Source organism: Phaseolus vulgaris, chromosome 2 (assembly GCF_051622355.1).
Source record: "Phaseolus vulgaris cultivar YP4 chromosome 2, ASM5162235v1, whole genome shotgun sequence".
In the NCBI taxonomy this organism is placed as follows: domain Eukaryota; kingdom Viridiplantae; phylum Streptophyta; class Magnoliopsida; order Fabales; family Fabaceae; genus Phaseolus; species Phaseolus vulgaris.
In genome coordinates, this window is record NC_143499.1 from 24,800,786 (window position 1) to 24,821,802 (window position 21,017).

At 46.7% G+C, this 21,017-nt stretch overlaps 1 protein-coding gene across 1 annotated transcript; it reads right to left on the reverse strand.

Moving 5' to 3' along the window:
• Positions 1–16,601: 16,601 nt before the first annotated feature.
• On the reverse strand, positions 16,602–17,485 carry LOC150029067 (uncharacterized). Its single transcript, XM_090297914.1, has 3 exons — positions 17,297–17,485; positions 17,090–17,176; positions 16,602–16,880 (listed from the first exon to the last, which is right to left on the reverse strand). Exons 1-3 carry the CDS (start codon positions 17,483–17,485, stop codon positions 16,602–16,604), a joined length of 555 nt encoding a protein of 184 aa, XP_090154040.1.
• Between the last annotated feature and the right edge of the window lie 3,532 nt (positions 17,486–21,017).

Genomic DNA, 21,017 nt, shown 5'->3' on the forward strand with positions numbered 1-21,017 from the left:
TTAAATGATAAATGTAAACCAATTGGACCCACATTTATAAGGGGATCAAATCTTTGTACTTGAAAATCTACTTTGTAGGAAACTTTGAAGGAAAACATGAAACAATGGTATCTGGACAGTGGCTGCTCAAAACACATGACTGGAGATAAATCAAAGTTTGTAAGCATCACCTTTAAACTAAAAGGTCATGTAACATATGGAGACAACAACAAGGGAAGAATTCTTGGAAGAGGCTCTATAGGAGACAAGGATATCTTGATCATCCATGATGTTCTATTTGTAGAAGGCTTAAAGCACAACTTGCTAAGCATTAGCCAACTGTGTGACAAAGGATATCAAGTGATCTTCAAGACAAACTCCTGTGAAATCTGTCTTCCCAACTCAAAAGAGTTAATTTGATTGGTAAGAGAATCAATAATGTCTATCTCTTGGATATCTCTTCTCCTTGTCTATTAGCTGTCTTCTTTCTAAGCATGATGAGTCTTGGCTATGGCATAGAAGAATTGATCACATTCACATGAATCACTTAAACAAATTAATCTCAAAAGATCTTGTGATTGGGCTGCCCAAGCTCAAGTTTGAGAAGGACCACATTTGTGAAGCATGTCGAAAGGGGAAACAAGTTAAAAACTCTTTCAAAATAAAAAAATGTTGTTTCTTCTTTAAAACCCCTTGAGCTACTTCACATGGATCCTTTTGGACCTTCAGGAACCATGAGCCTTGGTGGCAACTATTATGCCCTTGTTATTGTGGATGACTTTTCTAGGTACACATGGACTCTCTTCTTGGAATCAAAAAGTGATGCCTTCTCTGCCTTCAAGAAGCTTGCTAGAAGGTTGCAAAATACAAAGAACAACAACATTGGCTCAATAAGAAGTGATCATGGAGGGGAATTTCAAAATGAGAAATTCAGCAAATTCTGTGAGAAGATGGGAATTTTGCTCAACTTCTCTGCTCGAAGAACTCCACAATAGAATGGTGTAGTGGAAAGGAAGAACATATCCTTTGAAGAATTAGCAAGAACAATGCTAAGTGAATATTCCCTACCCAAGTATTTTTGGGTTGATGTTGTTAGCACCTCTTGTTATGTGATGAATAGAGTGCTAATAAGGCCAATCTTGAAGAAGACTCCCTATGAACTCTTCAATGGAAGGAAACCAAACATCAGTCACCTTAGAGTATTTGGTTGTAGTTGTTTTGTTCTAAACAATGGAAAGAAGAACCTAGGAAAATTTGATGAAAAAGCTGATCATGGAATCTTTATTGTCTATTCCCTAAATAGTCATGCATATAGAATCTACAACAAGAGGCTAATGACTGTAGAAGAATTTGTTCATGTGGTCTTTGATGAAGTTGATCGCAAAAGCATTCAAGTCTCAAAGAACAACATAGCAGAGGTTGAGTAGAACATCAATATGGAGAAGCTGGACTGCTATGCAGAAAAACAACCGGTTGAATGCTCGAAACATCAGATTGAAATTCTGCAGCAAAGTAAGTTACCCAAAGAATGGAGAATACCTAAAGATCTGTCAGTGGAGAACATCATTGGGCAGATAAAGGAGGGTGTTTCTACACGTAGCTCTTTCTCAAACTTTTGCAGGCACACTGCTTTTGTCTCTCAAATTGAACCAACGTCTATTGAAGAAGCTCTCAAGGATGAAAAGTGGGTTGAAGCTATGCATGAAGAGCTGAATCAGTTTGCTAGAAGTGAGGTATGGTTTCTTGTCCCTAAAACAGCTCAGATGAACATCATTGGATCGAAATGGGTCTTCAGGAACAAAATGGATGAGGATGGAATGATCACAAGGAACAAGGCAAGGCTAGTTGCCAAAGGCTACAATCAAGAGGAGGGGATTGACTATGGGGAAACCTTTGCTTCTGTTGCAAGATTGGAGGCTGTGAGGTTGCTGCTGGCTTTTGCATGTATGAGTGGATTTAAACTCTTTCAAATGGATGTAAAGAGTGCTTTTCTCAATGGCTACATCAATGAGGAAGTATATGTGGATCAACCACCGGGCTTTGAAGATCACCAACATCCTAATTATGTCTTTAAGCTGAAAAAGGCATTGTATGGCCTTAAACAAGCTCCAATGTAGTGGTATGAGAGGCTTAGCAACTTCCTTTTGTCACATGGTTATGAAGGAGGAATGATTGACAAGACTCTCTTCATCAAGAAGTCAAATTCTGAAATTATCCTTGTGCAAATCTATGTTGATGACATCATCTTTGGTGCTACATAAGATAGTTTGTGTGAAGAATTTGTGGCAGCTATGAAAGGTGAGTTTGAAATGTCTATGATGGGGAAACTTTCTTTCTTTCTTGGATTGCAGGTCAAGCAAACAAAGGATGAAATCTTTTTATGCCAATCAAAGTATTGCAAAGAAATTCTCAAGAAGTTTGAAATGGAAAGTTGCAAGGAAGCAAGCACACCTATGTCCTCAAGTTGTTATATGGATGCAGATGCTGCTGGAAAAGGGGTAGATCAAACAAAATATAGAGGTTTGATTGACTCATTGCTCTATCTCACAGCAAGTAGACCGAACATAATGTTTGCGGTATGTCTTTGTGCAAGATATCAAGCAAATGCAAAGGAATCCCACTTCAAAGCTACAAAGAGGATTCTGAAATATCTCAAAGGCACAACTAATGTTGGTCTATGGTATCCTTCTCGCTCTCCTATACATTTAATTGGCTATTCAGATTCTGATTTTGCATGGTGTAAGCTAGACAGAAAAAGCACAAGTGGTACTTGCCACCTTCTTGGTTCAAGTCTGATTTCATGGCATAGTAAGAAGCAAGCTTGTGTGGCTATCTCTACTGCAGAGACTGAATACATTGCTGCTGGAAGCTGCTGTGCACAAATTCTCTGGCTTAAACAATAACTTGCAGATTTTGGATTGAAGATTAGCAAGGTTCCTTTGATGTGTGACAACACAAGTGCCATAAATCTTACCAAAAATCAGATTCAACACTCAAGAACTAAACACATTGAGATCCGCCATCATTTCATAAGGGATCATGTGAACAATGGAGATTGTGAAGTGAAGTTCATTGATGCAAAACTGCAACTGGCTGATATTTTCACAAAACCTCTACCAAAAGAAAGGTTCTTCTTTTTGAGAAATGAGTTAGGCATTCTTGACTCTCAAAATCTTTCCTAAACTGTTTTATAACTGTTACAGTCTATTTAGGAAGACAAATAGGGGGATACTTGATTGGTTCTTGTGTGTCTTTCTCTGGAAAATTGTTTTAAAATTGTTGGAAACTCTGAAATCAATGTTTTTGCTTCTGCTGACAGAAACAACCGATTGATTCGTGCAACCAATCGATTGTTTGTCTGATATACTGCTTTGTAAATGTGAAAAACTAACCTGCTGCAGTAAGATACACTGGATTGTATATGTGTTGTTTATGCAGGAACTGCTTCAGATTCAATCAAGTCCAACACAAGCAACCAGGGATTTGTCTTCATCAAATAGGGGGAGATTGTTGAATCAAGTGTGATCAAAGCTTTGAAGAATCCAAATCCTAGCGTTTGATGGAAGGCTGAAGTTGCTTGAAGTTGCTGATGTGTTTTAGAGTAGGATCTAGGGTAGTTTATCTTTGTAATCCACTATTTGTTGAATCTAAAGCTTAAGTTTTTTCAAATCTTTTAAAGTTTAAAGTGTTTTTCAAACTAAGTGAAAAATAACCTGTTGTTTTTTCGAAACAACCGATTGTTTTATACTTAGGTGTTTTTGAAAAAGTTTGAAAACTGTTTTGGTTGGTTGACTTGCTGTCAAACCAAAACAACCGATTGATTCGCTCTTTCAATCGATTGTTTGTTTGAAAACTCTAACAGAATCAATTTTGTTAGTTAAGGGAGCTTTAAATGATTTTATAACTGAATACACTCCTGTTTTAAATGCTTTGACCAAGATTTGAATGCTATAAATAGTTTGTTAATGTTTTATAACAAACAACAAGAAAGAAAAACATATTTGAGTTTTTCAAAAAGAGCTTTCAAACATTTGAGTTTTCACTTTAAGCTTTGGTTATTCAAGAGAGAAGTGGAATAGGATTACATTTGTATTGATTTCAGTTGATTCTGTAACAAGTGTAATTCGTTTTGAAAACTTTGTACATTTTGGTGTTGTAAAGCCAAGAAGGGTTGTGTGCTCTTGAGGTTGTCAAGATCAACATTCTTGGTGTGTGTGCTAAGCCAAAGAAAGTGTGTTTCTTGAGGGGATCAAGGTCACTTCTTTGGTGGTGTGTGTATGTAATCTGGCTTTGATTACCTAGTGGATTCCTTAGTGGTTTCTGGGAATCTGGATGTAGCTCTTGGTTTAAGAGTGAACCAGTATAAACTGTTTGTGCATCTATTTCTTCCTTAAACTCTTTAAATTCAGTTGTTGTTATTTTTACTGGTATAAACAACCGATTGTTTCTGCGAAACAACCAATTGTTTTTCTAGTGCTTTACTGTTTTGAGCTTTGTTTCTTGGCTAACTGAATTCCTAATCTGGTTTCTTGCAAAGAATTTCATTCTAGCTTTAAAAGTTTGTGAAAACCCCCTTTAAACAATTCACCCTCCTCTAGTTTAAAGCCATACATTCTAACAAACATAACACAACTTCAGGCTTCATGAGGATTTGATACATCAAAGCTTCCCATCTTCAACAATCTCCCCTTATTTGATGGAGACAAATCCTTGGGATGCTTTTAGGAAAGTTCTTTGTTTAGAATCTGTTGAATTCTGCAATCACTGAACAAACACAGAACAGTCTAGTCCAAAACAGATATGCACCATATATCATTGATCCGGTCGGTCATCGGTAGTCGATGACGTCAGCAGAAGATAACCACGTGGACCACTTGCAGGGTGACACGTGGACCAGGTGACAGATAGATCGGGGTGAACGTGATCGGTTGTCACTAACCAAGTGACCACCGACAGATCAGGCGGCAGAGAAGTCAGGGGACAAATCACCCAGAACGGTGATCGGTGGTCAGTAACCAAGTGGCCACCAACAAACCAGTTCCCAGATGAACGCCTGGGGGCAGAACGCGAGAAGCAATATAGCGCCGATCAGTCATCGGGTGCATGGTCATCGGGGTCTCGTGTTACACGCAGTTAAACTGGGACTGAGGTTCCCAGCGAGAGCGTTACGCATGGACCTCGCATGAGCACATCTCAGGGAATCATGCACGAGAGTGGCCTGAGGGAGCTAGTAAACCAGTCAGTGATTAGTGATTCCCTAAACCCATTACGTGCGTGACACCGTGAAGGGTAAGCCGTTTACGCAGAGAGCAACGTTTGGTGAGTGTGCCTAGATCAGCCGCACCTAGCGTTCTCCTGAGAGTATGCGATGGAAGAAATATGCTAAGTTACTCCGCAAGGGAATAACTTAGGCGCACAAAGAGAAGCGTTAGAGCCCTTCAAGTAGTGACACGTGTATGGTCAGATGTGAGTCGCATGCCTCCACGTGTCATCATCTGAGAAGGGCGCGGTCCAGATAAAGGTGCACTCCGTACCGCTAAAGGTACAGACAAGCGCAGCCAAGCGCAGAGACGCGCGGACACGCACAGACACTCGCACTCCACTGATTCTGGAGGTACGTTGTCTCAGAAAGCATAACAGGGTTCTGACACATGCCAGAGGGGCATAACAGAATTCTGTTAGGCCCAGATACAGACAGAGGCATAAAAGAGAATCAGGGGGACATTCAGGGGAGAAACAAAAAAAAAAAGAGAGAGAAGAGTTTTCACACACACTACTAGTTTTTCTCATTGGTGGTCCTGTGATCTAACTTGATTGTCGGAGTGCAAACGGCCGCTAGAGGTGCCGTCTGTGTGTTTTGCAGGTTGCGTTTGGAGATCCTAGAGAAGGTTCCGAGGGTGATTTTGCGGATAACACAGTCGCGTATACGGAGCAGAGAGAGAGAGCTACGAAGCGATTCCTCCACGTTCGAGTTGTAGGCAGGATCATTTGGCGCCCACCGTGGGGCACGAGTGAATCGTGGTCCCATATACACCACAGTTTTGAAGCTTACCAAAGTTTTGCCAAGTTCTTTGCTGGGGAAAGATGCCAAGAAACAGACAACCATCACCTGCGCCATTTGCTGACGAAGGAGGTGTGACAATGGCGCAGGTCCTGGAGATGGTGCGCACGCTGCAGGACAACGCCGCAGCATCGAGAGTTGAACAAGAGAGGATGCAGACGGAGTTGGTTGCGTCGCAGAGTAGGAACGACGAGCTGAATCGCGTCAATGAAGAGCTAAGGAGGACGTTGCAGGCACAGAAGGAACGCGCGGTTGAAGAAGGGGTGTCAAGGCCACCGTCACCTCCAAGAGCGTTCCCCATGCCATTCTCCCCTGAAGTCATGGGAACCATGGTGCCTCCCATCCTGGTGGGAGTGAAGGCGTCGTTCACAGGGGTAGAAGATCCGGAGGCGCATCTGACGGCGTTCCACACCCAGATGATATTGTCTGGGGGCTCAGACGCTGTGTACTGCAAAATGTTCATGAGCACACTAAGCGGAATCGCCATGGAATGGTTCGTGAGCTTACCAGAAGGACATATCACGTCTTTCCCTCAGTTTTCAAAGCTTTTCACTGAGCAGTACATCGTCAACAAAGCACCCGCAGTGGTGTCATACGATTTGTTCGATGTACGACAGTACCAAGGCGAGTCGCTGAAGGACTACCTCAACCGCTTTGGAGCACAAGTGGTTAGACTGCCCAGCAAGGATGAGGATATGCTGGTGCACGCGTTTAAAAAGGGAGTGCTGCCTGGTCCCTTCAGTGAGTCCCTCATCAGAAGCCATCCCAGCACCTTTGCAGAGATCCGACGACGCGCGGTGGCGCATATAGTGGCAGAAACAGAGGTTTCTGAGAAAAGAGGAAGTGCTGCACCACCAAGACCGCGTGGAGGGCAAGGGAAACCGCAGCAGCAAGCAAGGGTGCATGAGGCCAAGGAGGGGAAAAAGGTGCGGGAAAAACCTCGTCCCTATGCACCAGGCAAGGACCAGGGCAGGGGGCGTGCAAGGGAGAATAAGGCACCCCCAAGATACAATTTCATGGTGGGATTGGCGGATCTCATCGCCCTTCCTGCTGTAGCAGCGAGACTACGAGTGCCGGAGAAGACAGATAAGGTACTTGGAAGGAAGAAGAATGAGTGGTGTGAGTTTCACCAGGCCTTTGGCCACACACTCCACTCCTGTTTGGCGTTGGGACATCAACTGGCAGAGTTGGTGAAATCCGGATTCCTGGCATATTACCTGCGCGAGCCGCAGGGTGATCGCGCGTCGGGATCCCAGGCTCGAGAACAGCAGCATGAAGTCCCTGTGCACGGGGAAGTGCAAACAATCGCGGGAGGCTTCTCTGGTGGGGGATGCACCGCGTCACAGAGAAGGAGGTACGCTCGATCGGTTATGGCGGTAGACTCGGTAGACGAGAGCCATTACCCTGAAGTAGATATTGTCTTCAGGAAAGCTGACCTACGGGACGTTGTCCCGCACGATAACGACCCTGTGGTCATTTCCCTCATCACGGCAGGAAGACGAGTGCACAAAGTGCTTGTAGATCAAGGAAGCTCGGCAAACGTCATGTTCTGGCCGACGTTTAACAAATTGCAGTTGTCCCCTGATCAACTAAGGCCGTATACCGGGTGTCTTTACGGCTTTGCAGGGGATCAGGTAGAGGTGCGAGGGTACATGGAGCTGAGGACAACGTTCACTGATGGAACGACAGCCCGCACCGAAAGGATAAAGTACTTGGTGGTGAACGCCCCTTCTGCGTACAACATTTTGTTGGGGAGGCCAACACTCAATAGGTTGGGTGCAATACCATCAACGAGGCACATGAAGCTGAAGCTGCCGTCGATGGAGGGGACCGTAATAACCATCAAGTCGGATCAGGCTGAGGCTAGACGCAGTTATGAGAACAGCCTCAAGCAGAAGAGAAGCGTATGTCACGTCACAACAACACCACCACCTGGTGTGCGCGAAGAGCGATCGGTGGTTAGGGAAACGCAGAGCGCTCGGAGGATGGAGAACGCTACGATGGGGGGCTCCCAGGTAGCTCAGGTCGAAGAAGAAGAGGAAGGTGCGATCACTCCTCGCGAGTCAGGGATCGCGAGGGCGGTCATCGCCAGTGAGAGGAGGCCCCACCCAGCTGAAGGAAGGGTTGAAGTGGACATAAGGGGGAAAAAGTTCAAGTTGGGGGGATCTCTCGTTGAAGAAGAGCGAAAGCTGATTGTCGGTGTTATCGAGAAGCACATGGGTGCCTTTGCATGGTCAGCGTCCGACATGCCAGGAATCGACCCCGATTTCCTTTGTCATCGTCTGTCAATGGACCCTAAGGTTCGACCTGTGCGACAGAGGCGAAGGAAATTCAACGAGGAAAAGAGGAAGGTGATCCACGACAAAGCGCAAAAGCTCCTTGCTGCAGGGCACATCAGGGAGATCCAGTACCCAGAGTGGCTTGCGAACGTGGTGCTGGTGCAGAAGTCAAATGGCAAATGGAGGATGTGTGTGGATTTCACTGACCTCAACAAGGCATGCCCCAAAGACTCTTACCCCTTACCCAGTATAGATGCTCTGGTGGATAGCGCGTCAGGGGGGAAGCTGCTCAGCTTCTTGGATGCGTTTTCAGGATACAACCAGATCAAAATGCACCCGATGGATGAATGCAAAACCGCGTTCATGACTGAACGGTCTTGCTATTGTTACAAGGTCATGCCATTCGGACTAAAGAACGCAGGGGCTACCTACCAGCGACTCATGGATAGGGTGCTCTCGCCCATGCTGGGAAGGAATGTACATGCATATGTAGATGACATGGTGGTCACGTCCCAAGAAAAGAAGCACCATGCAGCCGATCTGGAGGAACTATTCACCACCATCGCCAAGTACAGGCTGAAGCTCAACCCTGAGAAGTGTATTTTTGGCGTGGAGACTGGGAAGTTCTTGGGTTTCTTCTTAACAGAGCGGGGAATCGAAGCTAACCCAGAGAAGTGCGCAGCGATCGTGGCAATGAGGAGCCCGACGACGGTGAAGGAGGTGCAGCAACTCACCGGTCGCTTGGCAGCCTTATCCCGGTTTATGTCCGCTGGAGGGGAGAAAGGTCATCCGTACTTCCAGTGTCTTAAACGCAACAGCAGATTCCTTTGGACACAGGAGTGCGAAGAGGCCTTCATCAAGCTGAAGGAGTATCTGGCAAGTCCACCAGTCTTGCGTAAACCTCAGGTAGGCATCCCTCTTCGTCTATACTTCGCTGTGACGGAGAGAGCAGTCAGCTCAGTCCTGGTGCAAGAGCAAGATCAGGCCCAGAGGCCTGTGTACTTCGTGAGTAAGGTGCTGCAAGGCCCTGAAACAAGGTACCAGGCCCTCGAGAAGGCTGCCCTGGCGGTGGTATTTTCAGCAAGAAGACTCAGGCATTACTTCCACAGCTTCACAGTGGTGGTAATGACGGATCTGCCCATCCAAAACGTGTTGAAGAAACCTGACGTAGCAGGAAGGATGGTCAAGTGGGCGGTGGAATTGTCAGAATTTGACATTCAGTACGAGCCCCGAGGACCAATCAAGGGGCAGGTGTTCGCGGACATTGTGGTCGAGCTGTCGTCGATCGCGACACCTGCAGAAGGTTTAGATTTTCGATGGGTGTTATCGGTGGACGGCTCCTCTAACCATCAGGGGAGCGGCGCTGGAGTCATTTTGGAAGGCCCAAACGGGGTACTGATCGAGCAGTCCCTCCGCTTTGCCTTCAAGGCTAGCAACAATCAGGCGGAGTACGAAGCCCTGATCGCAGGAATGTTGCTAGCAAGAGAAATGGGAGCAAGAAACCTGCTGGCTAAAAGCGACTCTTTGCTAGTCACAGGGCAGGTTACAGGGGAGTTCCAGGCAAAAGATCCCCAGATGGCAGCCTACCTGGAATATGTACAGCTCCTGAAGACGTCCTTCACCGAGTTTGAATTGGTGCACGTGCCAAGAGAGCAAAATGCCAGAGCAGACCTGCTTGCCAAGCTGGCCAGCTCAGGCAAGGGGGGTAAGCAGAGGACCGTCATTCAGGAGACCTTGAAGGTACCGCGAGCGTTCATGTCAGACAACCAGGTACTTCATGTGTACAAATCAATGGAGCGTCTGACGATCGGTCATCGGCCGTTGACTCAAGAAACGTTGAAAGCGCCGAGGGTGAGAGCGCGACCGTCGAAGATCGATGAGTCGATGGGGGTCTGCGCGGTGAAGGAACCCGACACGTGGATAACACCGTACCAGTTGTACTTAGAAGATGGTGTACTCCCACTTGACGTGGCAGAGGCAAAAAGGATAAAGAGGAGCTCAAGTAAGTTTACTCTAATTGATGGAAACCTCTTTAGATTTGGATTCTCTCACCCTGTGCAGATCTGCGTGCACGGCGAGCAATGCACCAGACTCATGTCTGAGCTGCACGAGGGGGTGTGCGGAAGCCATGTAGGTGGTCGCGCTTTGGCAAGTAGGATACTCCGCGCGGGGTACTACTGGCCAAAGCTGAAGGAAGACTGCGTGAGGTTTGCTCAGCGTTGCAAACAGTGTCAACTTCACGCGGACTGGCACAAGGCACCTCCTGAGGAGTTGAGGTCCATCCATAGCCCGTGGCCATTCCACACATGGGGGATCGACATCCTAGGACCTTTCCCCCTGGCGATAAGGCAGATGAAGTTTCTCATCGTGGCCATCGAGTACTTCACCAAGTGGGTGGAGGCAGAACCAGTCGCACACATCACCGCACAGAAAGTCGAGCACTTCGTCTGGAAGAACATCGTCTGTCGCTTCGGAATACCCAAGAGGTTGGTCTCCGAAAATGGCACCCAGTTCACGAGTCATCAGCTGAGGAAGATGTGTGAGGAGTTAAAGATACAACAGGTTTTCGCTTCAGTGGAACACCCGCAAACCAATGGGCAGGTGGAGTCGGCCAACCGAGTACTGCTCAGGGGGCTGAAGCGAAGACTAGACAAGGCTAAAGGAGGCTGGGCAGAGGAGGTCCCCAGAATCGTATGGTCTTATCATACCACCCCACAGTCCAGCACCCATGAGACACCCTTTAGCCTTGTCTACGGGACAGACGCCATGATTCCCGTGGAGATACAGGAGAGCTCCCCCAGATTCTTGAATTTCATTGCTGAAGAGTCATATGAAGAGCGAAAGGTGAATCTCGACCTACTAGACGAAGTGCGAGAAGAAGCCAGAGTCAGTGCTGAAGCCGTAAAGAGAAGAGTAGAACGGAGGCAGAACTCTAAGGTGAGGCTCAGGCGCTTCCAGGAAGGTGATCTGGTGATGAGAAAGGCGCATCAGAATGAGATGGAGAACAAGTTGTCTCCAAAGTGGACAGGCCCGTACAGAGTGGTTGAGACGTTGGAGAACGGAGCTTATCGGCTAGAAACTCTGGAGGGAGGAGCAATCCCCAGAACGTGGAACGCCACCCACTTAAAATTTTACTTCAGTTAAGTTGTAAAGTAGTTGCTTTCTCGCGCTAAAGATACATGCTTTGTATATAGTAGAAACAGTTGAACAGACAAGGGGGCACTCTTTTCCCTAAGGAGGGTTTTTGACGAGGCCACCCAATGAAAAGATTTCCAGCATATCAAGTGTGCGCAAGTATTAAAGTTAAAATCCTCCTTGCCCTAGGCGCAAGTGCAGGTGATCGGTTAGGCCTTACTCGCCCTAGGCGCGAGTACTGGCACTGATCTAAGTCTTCCTCACCCCAGGTGTGAGTGCAGGCGACTAGGGTTTGAAAAGCCAGGGGTGCTAGTAAGACCAAGAGAGGGAAAGGAAAGATTTTGACAAATGTCCTTACCCACTTGGCATACACCAGTATTGGCCCAGTAAGGCTCTTATTTCGAAACCCTTCTCACCCCAGGAGTGAGGCAGGGAATGAACGACCCAATCCGCCGAAGGGTGATGACCTTGGGGAAGGTAAGAGGGGTTAGCGAGAAACACTTTTCTTTCCCCAAAACGAGGCATCACCTCGAGCGATCGATGTCAAAGTCCTCTATGCACTTAGCGCTAGAGCGACAGAGAAGCTAAGTGAAGACCGAAGAACAATGACTGATGAGTCGTCAGTGATTGGTTAGTGGTACAAAGCAGCGCACATGAGCTGTTAAAGACAAAGCTAAGGAAGTCGTTAGTCGCGATCAAAGTAGAGGCCAAGATCGAAGAGTACAAGATCGCGCTAAACCTAAGCTAGCTAACAGTTAGTCGTGTGCATAAAGAAAGGTGAAGCTCAAGAAAATACAAGAGAAGAAGCTTATAGCTGAAACGAGTATGTATTCACACCAAGTCTTATACAAATTCCAAGTACAAAAGGTTGTGCAGAAGTATAAATTTACAAAATAGAGAAGAGCTCAAGGAGGAGGAGTGAGCTTTCCATCTACCACTTTGTGATAAATGCTGAATTGCGAGAGGTCCAAATCTGGGAGAACGCATCGGATCTGCTCGAGCGCCAGCTCGAACCTGTCAGTAAGGGCGTCAGCACCCACGTTCATAAGATCGGCTTTCTCAGCCTCCAGTTTTTGCTTTGAGGCCTCCGCAGCATTTTTCTCGGTGGTGAGGGCAGCAAGGGAAGAGGCAGCTTCTTCCAATTGGCCCTTAGCTTCAGACAGTTTGCCCACCACCTCCTTAAGTTTCTTCTCCCCAGTAGCGGCCGCTTCCTTGGTGGACTCGAGCTCCCCCACTAATTGAGAGTTCAGTTGGCGTAGGGAGGAGGTCTCGGCCCGCAGCTGCACCACCTCGCAGTCCAGTGAGTTGACGGCTTGCCCCATCAAGATCTCAGTCTTGATGGTCTCTTGGACCTGCGCTAGGTACTCTCTCCTAGCTTTTTCCACCATGCCCCGCATCAGATCTACGGACCCTTGGGCAGCTTCGAAGTCACTTTGCAGTGACTCCTTGTCATGCTCAAGCTCCTTTACCCTCTTCTCCAGGGCTATTTGCTTGCGGTGCTGGGTGGAAAACTCCAAAGAGAGCACCATCTGCCTAGCCAGGTGCATGTCCACCTCATCTCCGCTCCATTCGACGAGCTCTCGGTTGCAGATGAGCTGTCGAACCAAGGTAATGACCCGACTGAGATTCTCGTGGCTAGCCCCAGAGACGCTTGGTCGCGAGTTGGACCCACCACATTCAGCAGTAGCAGCGGAGGTTGGCAGTGGTGGCGGGAGACCCCCCGAATGAACAGAAGCGCCCCCAGCAGGAGGAGCAGATTGACCAAGAGATTGGCCTGCTGGGGGGAGAGATGGTGGTCGAGAAGCTGGAGATGGCTGTTGGCGGGGAGAGGGAAGGCACGTGGGCTCTGAGGCAGGTTGAGTAGAGGGAGGAGGGGGGGAACCTTCCTCTACCTCTACCACCTCGATCTCCCCAGGTTGAAGAGATGAGGCCCCTTCAACCGCTGGCAGTTTCCTCTTGCGGTGTACAAGAGGAGAGCCAGAACTCTCCTCTTCTGTTGAGGGAGCAGCAACAGCAACAACAGCAGCAGATGAAGGAAAGGCCTTCACCAGCTTCCTTCTTTTCCTTCCTTGCTCGGGGCCTTCAGCTGGCGCGACCGAGAGAGGAGGGGCTGCAATAGGCTCGGTGGTGGAAGAAGAGGAGCCAGTCCCTTTGGCCCCTCGGAGTTTGGCAAGCTCCAACAAAGCTTTCCTCCTATCCTTCCCTGACATGGTATCTACATCGAAAGGAAAAAGAGGAGTTAGATGGCCTGGTTATGCAGGTAAGTCAAAATGTATGCAAGCATGCATGAGAATGTGCAAGTATCCTAAGAGGTGGAAGAAGAGGAGCTACCTATGTACTTTTTCAGGGCCAACACATCGAACTCATGTTTGATGAGGCGTGCAGAGTTGTACTTGGCCCCCAGGAACAGCCCACATAGCTCGCGCTCGTAGGGGGCCATGGCTTCGAGGTCCCGGGGTTTCTTGAACTCAACCGCAGGAACCCAGTAGAGGGGGTACCCCTCGAGCAACGTTGGACTTTGTGGGGTGGCAGATATCATGTAGAACCTGCCTTTCCAATCTTTGAAGGATTGCTGATACAGGCCCAAGAGCACCCGTCCAGCTACCCCGTTCAGACTTACCCAGGACCTGTCCCCAGGGTTCTTCGCCTCGAAGAAATAGAGGAACACGTCCACGGAGGCGTTATGCCCGAAGTAGTTGCAGAGAATTTCAAATGCCCGGATGAAAGCCTAGGCATTTGGATGGAGTTGGCAGGGCGCGACGTTCAACTCCATCATCAGCTCCTTCTCGAAAAAGCTGAATGGCAGGCGTAGCTTCAACCTTTTGAAGATGGCAGAGTAGACGAAGACGAAGGGCACCCCATTGGTGGCCCTATCGTCCGCGCAGATGGGCATCCCTCGAGGAGGAATGCGGATTTGGATGTTAAAGTCGTTTTCCCTGTCGATGGCGCAGGAAGGCTCATCGGGATCGTTGCTCAGCAGGGATGTGAGGTGGCCTTGGGGTAGCAGGGTGGAGGTTTCGGCAAGCAACACCAGGGGGGCCCAGTCGTAGACCTTGGCGTTGTCATGGTAGGAGGTTGCAACGGGTGGAGGTGGAGCTGGCGCACTTGCGGAAGGCTGTGCACTAGAAGACAAGGCAATAATGCGAGCGGTTTGTTTCAAGCGAGCCATTGCGAGATAGCTGCAATGGAGGAAAAACGAAAAGTCAGAATGAATGGAAGAAGAGGGAATGATGAATGGTTCGGTGAAAACAGAGAAGGGGAAGGAGAAAGAAATGCCCAGGTGAAAAGAGGAAGAAGGAGAAGCAGAAATCAGAGCAAGAACGCGAAAAACCCTAGCACGGGTCGAGAGAGGGAAAACAGAGAAGATGAATGCATGATAACGAGAAAGACGAATGCAATCGGTAAAAGTAACCTAAGTGGACAAAGGAAGAAGAAAAACCATACCTGTGAATGATCGCAAGAGTCTTCAAGGTAGAAAGCTGGAAGAAGGATGGAAGCGCAGAGAGAGTTCGCAGGAAGTCTAAGAGTTGATTGAAGAAGACGAAGAAACAGTGAAGGCGCGCGCCTATTTGAAAAAGGGAAGCGCTAGCGACACTCCACGCTGACCATTGATGCGTCCACGCGTCGCAAGATTAAGGGAGGAAGTTGTAACGTTAAAGGGGCCGCACGTGAGGTGGCACGAGATGTGGCCCACATGCCACGTGGACCGAGGGCACGACCACTCAGTCTCTTCGCTGAGAACGAGTTCACAGCTCGAGACTAGGGGGCTTGTGATCCGGTCGGTCATCGGTAGTCGATGACGTCAGCAGAAGATAACCACGTGGACCACTCGCAGGGTGACACGTGGACCAGGTGACAGATAGATCGGGGTGAACATGATCGGTTGTCACTAACCAAGTGACCACCGACAGATCAGGCGGAAGAGAAGTCAGGGGACAAATCACCCAGAACGGTGATCGGTGGTCAGTAACCAAGTGGCCACCAACAGACCAGTTCCCAGATGAACGCCTGGGGGCAGAACGCGAGAAGCAATATAGCGCCGATCAGTCATCGGGTGCATGGTCATCGGGGTCTCGTGTTACACGCAGTTAAACTGGGACTGAGGTTCCCAGCGAGAGCGTTACGCATGGACCTCGCATGAGCACATCTCAGGGAATCATGCACGAGAGTGGCCTGAGGGAGCTAGTAAACCAGTCAGTGATTAGTGATTCCCTCAACCCATTACGTGCGTGACACCGTGAAGGGTAAGCCGTTTACGCAGAGAGCAACGTTTGGTGAGTGTGCCTAGACCAGCCGCACCTGGCGTTCTCCTGAGAGTATGCGATGGAAGAAATATGCTAAGTTACTCCGCAAGGGAATAACTTAGGCGCACAAAGAGAAGCGCTAGAGCCCTTCAAGTAGTGACACGTGTATGGTCAGATGTGAGTCGCATGCCTCCACGTGTCATCATCTGAGAAGGGCGCGGTCCAGATAAAGGTGCACTCCGTACCGCTAAAGGTACAGACAAGCGCAGCCAAGCGCAGAGACGCGCGGACACGCACAGACACTCGCACTCCACTGATTCTGGAGGTACGTTGTCTCAGAAAGCATAACAGGGTTCTGACACATGCCAGAGGGGCATAACAGAATTCTGTTAGGCCCAGATACAGACAGAGGCATAAAAGAGAATCAGGGGGAGATTCAGGGGAGAAACAAAAAAAAAGAGAGAGAGAAGAGTTTTCACACACACTACTAGTTTTTCTCATTGGTGGTCCTGTGATCTAACTTGATCGTCGGAGTGCAAACGGCCGCTAGAGGCGCCGTCTGTGTGTTTTGCAGGTCGCGTTTGGAGATCCTAGAGAAGGTTCCGAGGGTGATTTTGCGCATAGCACAGTCGCGTAGACGGAGCAGAGAGAGAGAGCTACGAAGCGATTCCTCCACGTTCGAGTTGTAGGCAGGATCAATCATATTTCAAATAATCATAACTACATAAGAACAATCGGTTATTTCATAGAGATAATCGGTTAAAAAACTGTAAACCAGAAAACAACAGTTTTAAAACTCCAAAAAATTTAAAGCAGTTTAATATAATTGAGAACATTACAGCTCCCAACAACCCTTCTCCCCCTATTTCTCTAATCAAATAGACAAATCAAAAGAAGACATAACTAAGATAAAACATGCATATCAAGAATTCCCAATTCATTTCGTAGAGAATAGAACCTGTCATTGGATAAAGGTTTGGTGAAGATATCAACAAGTTGTCTCTCTGTGGAAACGAACTTGATTTCACAGTCTCCATTCGTTATATGATCACGAATGAAGTGGTGTCTTATTTCAATATGCTTTGTCCTTGAGTGTTGGATCTGATTCTTTGTCAAGTTAATGGCAGTTGTGTTGTCACATAGAAGAGGAACTTTGCTAATCTTTAATCCAAAATCTTCAAGCTGTTGTTTGATCCATAGAATTTGCGCACAACAACTATATATTCAGCTTCAGCAGTGGATAAAGCTACACACGCTTGTTTCTTACTATGCCATGAAATGAGGCTTGATCCAAGTGGCATGTTCCACTTGTACTCTTCCCATCTAATTTGCAACCTACAAAATCCGAGTCAGAATAACCTACCAAATGAATAGGAGAGAGTGAGGGATACCATAAGCCCATGGATATTGTGCCTTTTAGATATTTCAGGATCCTCTTTGTAGCTTTGAGATGTGATTCCTTGGGGCATGACTGGAATCTAGCACAAAGACAAACAACGAACATAATGTCTGGTTTGCTTGCAGTTAGATTTTTTTTTTATCAGCAATGATCAAAAAAAGAGAGAACCTATTCAACCCCTGTACATGGTTTGATTAACCTCTGGTTCAGCTTCATCAGCTCCTAAATAGCATTTTGTTGACATAAGAGTTGTTGTTGCTTTAAATGCTTCCATCTCGAACTTCTTAAGAATGTCTTTGCAATACTTTGATTGGCATACAAAGATTCCTTCTTTGGATTTTTTAACTTGTAGACCGAGGAAGAATGAAAGTTCTCCAATCATTGACATTTCGAACTCCCCCTACATAGCTTTGACAAAGTCCTCACAAAGTTTTACATTAGAAGATCCAAACACAATATCATCTGCGTATATTTCTACTAAGATAATATCAGTTCCAGCTTTCTTAATGAACAAAGTCTTATCTACCTTTCCTCTTTCATACACATGAGATAAAAGAAAAAGACTTAGCCTTTCATACCATTGACGCGGAGCTTGTTTGAGGCCATACAATGCTTTCTTAAGCTTGTATACATACTCTGGATGCTTGTGATCTTCAAAGTCAGGTGGTTGTGAGACATAGATCTCCTCATTCACGATTCCATTGAGAAATGCATTTTTCACATCCATCTGAAACAATTTGAAACCACTCATACAAGCAAAAGCTAATAGCAACCTTACCGCTTCTAACCTTGCCACTGGTGCGAAGGTTTCATCATAATTGATTCCTTCAGCTTGATTGTATCCGTTGGCAACGAGTCTCACTTTGTTTCTTGTAATGATGCTTGAGTCATTCGATTTGTTTCTGAACACCCACTTGGTACCTATCACATTCATTTGATTGGTTTTTGGAACAAGAGTCCAGACTTCGTTTCTTACAAACTGATTAAGCTCTTCCTGCATTGTTGTTATCCAGAATTCATCCTTTATGAGAGCTCAACACACTTATTGAGGTTCAATCTTTGAAACGAATGCAATATGATTGCAAAAAATCTACCATATTCCTTATGCTGGAAACTCCTTTGCGGATTTGATCTATGATGTTGTCAAGAGACAGATCCTTTGGAATCCTCCAATCTTTTGGCAGATCCTCCTGCTGCAAATTTTCAATCGGTTGATTCGAGGGTTCAACCGGCTGAATTTCTGTGTTGCTGTCAAGATTCTTTAAAAAGATGTTTTGATCATCCTCATCTGTATTGATCTTAGCTGCAGCTTGTTCACACTTTTTAGTCTCATAAAAAATAACAGGAATAGACTCCTCAACAGTCATAAGCTTTTTATTAAAGACTCTATAAGCAAGGCTATTAAGAGAGTAACCAAGAAAGATACCTTTATCGGATTTAGCATCAAATTACTTAAGCTTTCTTTGCCATTGTTAAGGATATAACACTTACAACCAAAGACTTTTAGGTGGCTCACATTTGGCTTTCTTCCATTCAACAACTCATAAGGAGTTTTCTTCAGAATAGGCTGAATCAGCACACAATTCATCACGTAGCAGGCAGTGCTCACAGCATCAGCCCATAAGCATTTTGGTAGAGCAAAATCATTTAGGATGGTCCTTGCAAGCACCTTTAGAGACCTGTTCTTTCTCTCCACCACACCATTCAGTTGGGGTGTTCTTGGTGCATAGAATTTATGAGAAATCCCTAACTTGTTGCAAAAGCTGATGAACTTTTCATTTTGAAACTCCCCTCCATGATCACTTCTTATTGCTCCTATGTTGCTGCAGCATGAGTTCTGAAGTTTCTTTGCAAGCTTCTTAAATTCTGAATAAGCTTCCTTCTTTGTGTGTAGGAAAAGTGTCCAAGTGTACCTGGAAAAGTCATCTACAACAAAAAGAGCATACATATTTCCTCCAAGACTTAAAGTCCTAGAAGGACCAAAAAGATCCATGTGCAAAAGTTCAAGGGGTTTTGAAGTTGAAACACAGTTTTTCAAATTAAAATATTTTCTAGTTTGTTTCCCCCTTTGACATGATTCACACACATGTTCTTTTTCGAATTTGAGTTTGGGTAAGCCATAGACAAGTTCATTTGATACAAGCTTATTTAAATGATTCATATGAATATGAGCAAACCTTCCATGCCAAAGCCATGATTCCTCATGCTTTGATAAAAGACAACCTATTGAAGAATGACTAGATATATCAAGTAGATAAATGTTGTTAAATCTCTTACCAATAAGAAGAACATCCTTTGAATTAGGTAAGCGAATCTCACATGAATTGGTCCTAAAGGTTACTTGATAACCTCTATCACATAGCTGATTGATGCTGAGCAAGCTGTGCTTCAAACCTTCAACATAGAACACATCATGAATAAGCAAACTACTTTCATTACCTATTGTACCTTGCCAAGGATTTTTCCCTTGTTATTGTCACCGTAGGTTACATGTCCATCTTGTTTGAGAGAGATGTTGATGAACCTGGATGCATCACCTGTCATATGTTTTGAACAGCCACTATCTATATACCATAGGTGTTGTTTTCTCTCCAACCAACCTGTACCGCCCAGGTAGTCGGAGTTGATGACGTGGCAGCAAGCAATAGTATAGGCGTGTTGAACGGGACACCTGGCTGGCAGAAGTGAAGGACGTCGGGGGGTTCGTGTGATCGCCAGTCGTTAAGTTGGCGTGCCCCGATCTATAGCATACCTAAACCGGCGGTCACCAGGTTTGTGTCGTAGTCGCCGGGTGTGAACCCAGGCGACAAGGCGATCGAAGATCGCCGAGAGGAGGACATCGCCGAAGGATCAGGAAAGCTTGTTCCAGGCTTTCGAAGCAGAGGATGAAGTTGTCAGATGGTCATTCCCTAGCTGGCTAGAGGTTGAGGTCGGGGAACAGCTTACCCGAGCATGCACAGTGAAGTAAGTAAAGTAGAGTATAATGGCGGCCGGCGAGACCACAGGGAAGGTGTGTATGAAGACACCCGTACTCGCCACACAGAAGAGATCGCGCTCCAAGGCAGCTACACGCTGAGTTGCTTCCTGCATAAGTAACTTAGTCGAACAGCCTGAAGAGTAAGAGGTGACGCTCAAGTCAAAGATGCTCCAGATGGTGACACGTGTACAGCTGGATGCGAGCCACGTGTCCAGATGTGTAACAGTCAGGAGAGAGAAAGCGCACAGGTATATAAGGGATCCTAACGAACTTCTGAGGTACGCGCGTTTTAGAATACTTCTTTCACGCTTGCGAGAACTTGAGTACGCTGAGAGAGAATATTGCACGGTTCCTGAAGTTCTTAGTTTTCTCTTAGTATTTTGGTGGTTCAGTCGCTGACTTGGGCGTCGGAGCGCGATCGGCCGCAGCGGCGCCGTTCTGTCTTTTGCAGGTTCTTGAGGTGAATCAAGGCGAAGGACGGAAGCTAGCACGGTGCAAAGTCGATCCAGATTTGACGAGGCAAGGCTCTTGCGTTCTGGTCAATAGGCAAGATCATCAGGCGCCCACCGTGGGGCCGTGTAAAACCTGTCCCCATCCACAGCGTGAGTTCATGGAGTCTCAGTAGTTTCTGTGTGGTTGTGTGCTGGTGCAACCATTTTCCGCCGTTCATTCAAGCTGTTGTTCGGTAAATTCGTGTTTTCCACCGTTCGTTTGAGTCTTGTTCGGTGAATTCGAGGTTTCTACCGTTTGTTTGAGTTTTAATCGGCGGAGTGAGGTTTTCCACCGTTCGTTCAAGCTTTCGATCGGTTTTCTTGGAGTTTTTTGCCGTTCGCGCGGTGTTCTATCGGTCGTTCGGTGTGTTTCTGTTTGATTGCGTTTCTGGTTAGGGAATCGGGGGTTTGCTGAAGAAGTGGTGGTTCTGAGGTGAAGTTGCAAGTTTCTG

What these genes read in the sequence shown, in the direction of transcription:
- LOC150029067 (XM_090297914.1), bottom strand. Translation starts at nt 17,485, where the DNA reads ATGTCAATGATTGGAGAACTTTCATTCTTCCTCGGTCTACAAGTTAAA. An exon ending in CTGATGAAGCTGAACCAGAG is followed by an intron (nt 17,177 to 17,296) that starts GTTAATCAAACC and finishes TCTTTGTGCTAG; the next exon opens with ATTCCAGTCATGCCCCAAGG. An exon ending in ACAATATCCATGGGCTTATG is followed by an intron (nt 16,881 to 17,089) that starts GTATCCCTCACT and finishes ATCAAACAACAG; the next exon opens with CTTGAAGATTTTGGATTAAA.